This window comes from Bidens hawaiensis, unplaced genomic scaffold (assembly GCF_021521415.1).
Source record: "Bidens hawaiensis isolate Kalapana, Puna unplaced genomic scaffold, B.hawaiensis_p1.1 tig00020574_1, whole genome shotgun sequence".
NCBI classification, from domain to species: domain Eukaryota; kingdom Viridiplantae; phylum Streptophyta; class Magnoliopsida; order Asterales; family Asteraceae; genus Bidens; species Bidens hawaiensis.
The window spans coordinates 275269-282323 of record NW_027493150.1 but is presented as its reverse complement, the minus strand read 5'-3'; the positions used below and the strand labels follow the sequence as shown (position 1 = coordinate 282323).

At 38.7% G+C, this 7055-nt stretch overlaps 1 protein-coding gene across 1 annotated transcript; it reads right to left on the bottom strand.

The window, feature by feature from the left end:
- Positions 1 to 1172: 1172 nt before the first annotated feature.
- On the bottom strand, positions 1173 to 6675 carry LOC143561165 (ARF guanine-nucleotide exchange factor GNOM-like). The gene is made up of 2 exons (XM_077049292.1): positions 3830 to 6675; positions 1173 to 2883 (listed from the first exon to the last, which is right to left on the bottom strand). Exons 1-2 carry the CDS (start codon positions 6400 to 6402, stop codon positions 1191 to 1193), a joined length of 4266 nt encoding a protein of 1421 aa, XP_076905407.1. The 5' UTR covers positions 6403 to 6675; the 3' UTR covers positions 1173 to 1190.
- Positions 6676 to 7055: the final 380 nt, after the last annotated feature.

The window sequence follows — 7055 nt, the reverse complement described above, 5'->3', positions numbered from 1 at the left end:
TGAAAACAGAAAAAATGAGACTCCGTTGGTAAAAGATCATGAGTCCGGCACTGCAAGCAGGAAACATTTAGGTCCGTTTAACACAGCTGGATCGAGTGCATTTGAGATTACATGTATCACGAGCTGAAGATTGCATAGCAACAGTTTCAAATGTCTTTTAATTTTACGTGTTATTATTTTATTTTATATTATTCTTTCAAGTTTTTTTTAAGTAGTATTTAGTAACCTGTCGTGTTCTTTTCCATTTCATAAGATGTAGGAAATGTGGTGTAGTTTTTTTTTTTTTTTTGTTTTTTGAATTATCCCTTTGTAAACATTCGTGAAGAATGAAAATGGCAAATGATTTATGTTGAAAGTTATTTTTATTAATTTTCTCAATAGAGTTTGAGTAAAGCTGATTTGTCTTTGCTAAGTCGATTTTGGCATCTCGAGTGGTGATCTTTAGACACGGTTTCTTAGCCGGAGTGGTGTCCGGTTAGTTATCGCAACCCTACGGTGTAATTCAGTGGTGTTTATTATTTGATACCGAAATAAATTGCATCGAACATCTTCAGTTGTTTTTATTATGTTTTATAGATTCTGGCATCCAACTGTCATGTTTTCAACTTCTGCGTTCAGTCCAAGAGTCGAGAGAAACAATGGAAGATGGTAATGACATAGATCTCATTAGTGACAAGAACATCATGACTTGAGTATATGCAGCTTGACTGAGAAAGAGACCGATGTCTATTATTAATTCTCTAAGCAGGTTACAGAACGTTCGAATACTAGCTTCATTCTCATGAGTGAAAGTAATATCATCCATGCTCTTTTAACTCTCCAACCACAACAGTTTTCTAAGAAACAAAGCAACTGCAACTGTTACATAACTGTCAAAAATTAGACAAACATATGAAATAATAATGCGTTTGGGAATGAAAGAATGATGAATGAAACCCTTGGGTATGGAATTTTCATTCCTCTATACTAGTAAAAATTCATACTCACAGTAATTGTACTTTCCTACCAAACATTACAAACCAACTTCATTCACTTTCAGTGACAAACATTAGACATTCAAGTCGTAAAACACATTCTTTACATGGATGGAATCTCGCCGCCTTCTGGTTTCAAATTCTGTCATCAATCAAGTTAGTCAACAACCACTAAACAACACATTGGTTGCAACCAAACAAGAATCACTCTGTAGTCTATACAACAGTCACCCCGGTTGCTTCACTTTCACCACCCACGTCTTGTCTTTGTTCATCTGGGATCACTTCTGACTGAATAGACGGCGCAATGTTATTCACATGAAGCCAGGTGAGCTCCCATAAACAGTCCCCACCAAGCGCACTTCTTTGAACCAAAACACCTTTCGTTTTCATCTCAATCAAAATGTTCTTCAAAATCTCGGGCACTAATTCTTGAAGCTTCTCGTTCTTCTTACCTCTAACTTTGGCTTTCGCATACTTTTCCATCCGACTAAGAACACCCAACCATAGCTTACAAAAAGTAGTTACTTGCGAAAGCTCGGGAAGTAATTGCAAAAACACTTTTGAAAGTAGTTTCAAAGCCAACACAAGTGTTCCCTCCATGTTTCTAAAGTCTTTTTGAGTATGCCCTTGAGAGATTTCTAGTAAGTCATCAAGAACCGTGAATATCACCATGTCGAAACACTGTAACCAGAGCCCGTTCTGGATGTTGACCTGGTCAACCCCGGTCAAACACATTTGCAATGATGCAAGCGCGTGGTTCCTAACGTCTTCTCTTTGATCAAGACAAACTTTTCTTAACCCTTGTACGAGTCTCAACCACATCTCGCCTATATCTTGACACGTTTTTGCAGCTTCGGTTTCCCCCATTGCTTCTCGGGCCTCTTGGGCCCACTGAGTTAGACACGTAACCGACCCCGACATTAAGTCAAGTGCGCGAATCGACCGGTCAGCATGTGCAACACGTGACTCGGCAAACTGCCTTGCTGCGTCTATGCACGTGGTGAAATTAACCGGCATAAAGTTAATCCCATCCGACATAATAAACAAAAGTGCATCGAATCCGACCTCAGAAGCTTCCGGATACCGCGCCGTGATCGATAGCAAAGACGTGATTGTCTTCCAACCCATTTGTGAACGGATATGAGACGCGTTTGCTTTAACTAAACGACTTACTTCCTGAGTTATCTGCTCGCAATACGCATCTGCCACACGTGCATCAAGTTTCAAAACCAACTGAAGTGACCTTAAAAGATCATCTGCTAGATTCTCTTTGTACGGAAGTAACCGTTGACAGATTCTTAAAAGTCCAAAAACCGCCCTTTCAACAAGCGAACACGGCATGGCAGTTGTCTGAACGATACTCGCTATGTGTTCATAAACACCCTGCCACAAAATTGCAAGCCTGTCCCTGTTGTTTAATGTAATTGCAATTAACAACTCTAAGCAGAAAACCGCGGTGTCTTCATCTTCGGATGAACTGTTACTCTTTTGAGGCCGCCCAGCTGCCCAAGTGAGTGCTCGGGCAAGGTGTAATAACGAATCTGCTTGAAGAAACTTGCTTTCGGTGAAAATACTATCAATGTGACATTTTTTAATTGTTTGAAGAGTTCGTTGATGTGCAGCATCTTGTTGTTCGGTTCGTTGGAGACTCGGTTCTACTGTATCTATAGATAACAGTTGACTGAACCGGCCCATTAGCCCAGATGACCGGCTAGGGGTGCTGGCAGCTGTCATATGTGCATTGGATAAAGAGTTTGTTAGTGGTTTACCATGTCCTGGTTCAGATGAAAGCTCCGAGTCATCAGCTGCATCACTAGCCACTCGAGCCGGAAGAAGACCGAGCTTGTGTAGCTTCAAGATGCAATCTAGAATATTCCTCCACCCCGCCCGAATGAAATCACCGTACCTATTATAATTGAATGATTATATCTTTAGCAAAAGTATTATTTATTTGAGGTTGGTATTTCGACCCGTTTAGTTACGAACGGGTCAATTTGGGTTGTTTTATTCAAAACCGGTCAAATCTACAAATTTAGCTAAATGGCTAATAGGCCCAATTGGATTGAAATTCATCCAAGGTCTTTTTTTATTGCATAAAACCTTGTATTTATGTGTGTAATGTAATGTAATGAAACTGATTTTTGTAGGCATAATTAGCATTGTTAGCTACAAAAAGAACAATGTTTTCTGTAAACATAGTTATCGTTGGAATTCACTAAAAAACCTATTTTGACACATTACACAACCTGGGGGTGTGCAAGAAACCGAAAAAAACGATTTGTAACTGAAATAACTGAACCCAAACAAAAACCAACGGTTTGTTTTTATGTTTTTGTAAAAACCGAATTTTCGGTTTGCTCTCAGGTTTGCATATACGGAAATCAGAAAGGGCCGAAATGAACCGAAATCTATGGATTTTCATTTTTAACTTTGAGTGGTTAGTAAATTAAAAAAATTTATCAATTCAATTATTTTAGCCCAAGTGTATAATAATCAATGAATCATTCACTAAAAAAGACTTGGGCCCTAATAATTTCAAGCCCAAATGGTGTAACCCAAATATTTTAGCCTAAATGTATAATAATCGATTAACCATAATGAATAAAAAGATTTAGGCCCAAATTCATTATTTTGGGTCAATTTTTTTCAGCCCAAAATATTCGAGCCCAAATGGTAAAACCAAAAAGACCGAACTTTTTTCAAAAACTCAAAAACTGAATTTTAAGTCATTGGTTTGGTTTTAACCCAAAACCGAGTCATGCACACCCATTACACAACCAACATGATAGGCTATCTTGCGATATTTATTATAAATATTTGTCATAGAGAAAATATAAGGAAATCACAGTTACCAGTTGGCAATGGTGAAAACAGTTATAGTTGCCATCCGAGCCTTTGTGTCATCACCAAACACTAAAACCGGTTCTTCAGCAGACGATGGGTTCAAGAGGGTGGTAAACTTGCAAAGAGAAACCACCAGATCATCCAAAACATCTTCAAGATGATGACAAGCTGAAATTTTAGCAACCGCTAAAAAGCCATCGATACACGTTTGAAACACATCTTCCATCTCAGCATGATCAAACACAACAGATATAGCAGCAATCGTTGGGCCAGACATCACAGCAAACATATCACGGTCAAGGTGACTTCTAGAATCCGACAAAATAAACGGTGCGGTTTTCTTCGACTTATGCATCAAGTCAATCCAACGGCTCGGATTCATTTCAGGAAACACAGCATTTTGATCAGGAATCGTTCGTATCTCGTTTTTGCAAATCGAATCATAAAGCTCAGACAAGAATTCACGAGGCAGATCGTTTCCACCGTTAATGTGACGGTTATTTCTTATGAAATCCTCTTCTGTCATCTTTTTCTTAACTTGAACATTATGCTGATCTGTATTAAGCATAATTAACGAATAAGATAATAAAAGTGCAGCATCTTTGTTAGCAAGAATCTGAGGTGATTGCTCATAATATCTTTCAGAAAACGCCTCCAACACTCGCTGTATCTTTTGAGATTCTCCCGGTAACCTAAAGGTTTCTAGAAACAAACGCAACGCGGTATCGAGATTCATATCTTGAAAATCAAAAGTTCCGGCAAATTCATGAAGAACCAGAACACAAAATTCATCATGATTACCCAAAAAATCCCCAACAAGATTCTTATCTAAACCAGCAGTGTACCTGAAAAAGCAAGCCACACTTTGTGGGTCGAGTTTGACCGGTAAAAGATGTGTTCCTTGAAGAAACTCGAGCCCTTTTTTCGGGTCTCGGTTAAAATGATCAGCTCCAATCATAAGTCTCTTTTTTATATATTTTCTCCTGCGTACAAATGGGACCCAGCTATCGGGATCACTGTAATTATCACATTTAACCATCCAAAAAGGCGTATATTCTTCTAGGCTAACTGGAGCTAACTCAGAATTAACAGGTGCATTGCTGATTCTCTCAGCCATTCCTTGAATCACAGCAATTAAACCATCTAGAGCGAGAATATGCATTGAAGATAACGGGCAGTTAACTGGGAACGCACTTTTGCATAACAAACTAGCGAGATCTTCAAATATGTTGCTGCATGTTATATCACAATCCAGATTTGCGTACATCTCGACCATGAACGATTTCAGTCTACAAAAGTCAACAAGTGCCTCCATTGCAACTTCTTGTTGTTGATACGAAGCTCCGTATCGGCTTTGTGCAAGTCGTAAAATCACACACGAAAAGAACGCTTCGAGTTGGAGTTTAAGTTCAGTTCGCAAATGTTGGTATAAGTTTAAAACAATGCTGCATATCATTGAGAGAATTAAAGGACTTGTTGATAAACCGAATTGCATGAGGTTACGGAAAAGCTCGTTTTGCACTAAACATAGTATTCTTGGGTGGCGGCGTATGGCAGTGCCGCCCAACTCAATTGCTGAGTTTATTAACCCTAAAGCAAAAAGAGGTACATCTTCATCATAAGCTACGGTGTTTGACCTTTGACCGACCGCCATGTGTTCAACCACGTTTAACAACGAACATAAGAAATGAAATATTTCCACCATGCATGGTACACCGTATGGTTCCGTCATTAAATTCAAATCATATGAAACCGCATCTTTACCAGTACCGAGAACCACCATATTTTCATTTGTGGCAAAATTAGAGTCAAACTCAGAACCACCATTACCGTTTTCCAACTGCTTACCAATATACGAACTGTCATCTGTCAACCCGTTGACTTCTTGTTTGGCGACATCAGGAAGATGTGAAAAAATACACCTCACGATTTCGTGCAATGTATGGCGGGCCATACGCTGCAACAACTCGCCTTTATTTCCCGCTTGATGAACTACACGGAAACACGTGTTCACAATCGTACACACGTGTTGATTACTTAACATAACTGAAGCTTTACTTTTCATGCAAGCAAGTAAAACTTGTAAAATCTTCATTAAGACTACTTCTTCAGATGTGGGATCGGTTACCTCAAACCTGCAGCTTGTAACCGCATCAACTACCAAATGCATGGCATCTTTAACATTAACAGTGTTTAGATCGAGTACATCAAGGGTCATGATCTTGTAAAGTGATGATAAGGCAACACCTGTAATCGGTGCACCTGTTTCATCGGATCGAATAACATCCAGAAATGGTTGGAGATAGACAGCTGGATTGACAGCGTGCCATGAATGCTGTATTGAGAATATTTGTCTTCTTAATGCTTTGAGAGATCGGATGAGGGTGTGCTCCAGCTGATCATCACCCGACATGTAACGACCTCCCCATCTTGCATTTCTTCTCATGACAGCTAATACAGCACCGATTTCAGAGTTAATCATGCATCCTAAAGCAGCTATGTCTCTATCAGAAATGGTGTTTTCAAACTCTTCTGGTTCTTCAATTGCTTTGATTCCAGGTTGCAGCTTTAATCGTCCCATTTTAAGATTATCTGGAATACGAATTCTAACCTCCAACTTTTACAACCTGCAAACAGCCCACTGAATAACATATTAGTCAGACTAAGGGTTTGACTGATACACATAATCAAAATCCAAATGAAAAGAACCAAAGATGAATATATCATACATGTGTTACATTTGCCTAAGGATTTGAGGTTACAAGATTCATCAAAAGGGGATTTGTGGTATTGGCTTTCAGCTATGAGGTTTACATTGATTTAAGGATCGGTTATCTCTTTTGTCATTAGAAATGATTTTTTTTATTTTTTTTGGGCATTTGTAAAACAATCACAGGATGGAAAAAGATATTTTAATATGTTCTGGTGCTGTTGTCAAAGAAATGCAAACAGCCACCACTGATTTTTACTTATAACATGGAAGTTAAGATTTAAAATTAATCGTCATGTATCTGGTTGACTATACAAGATTTACAGTGAGAATTCGAATGATGCAAAAACGCATGGTGAGTCATGAAAATGCAACCATATGGTGATTGGCAAAAGCTCGTCAATCTAAACTACGATGCGGTTTTGGTAATTTTTAGCCACATTAATGTGATGAGAAGTTGGCCCCAGGTATCAAAGAAAATCATCAGTTACACACCAGGTTTTGAGCTGCAAAACTTTTAGAAC

Coding starts and splice junctions, on each gene's coding strand:
- LOC143561165 (XM_077049292.1), bottom strand. CDS start 6,402: ATGGGACGATTAAAGCTGCAACCTGGAATCAAAGCAATTGAAGAACCA. Junction 2,884..3,829: donor GTTTTCACCATTGCCAACTG/GTAACTGTGATT, acceptor CAATTATAATAG/GTACGGTGATTTCATTCGGG.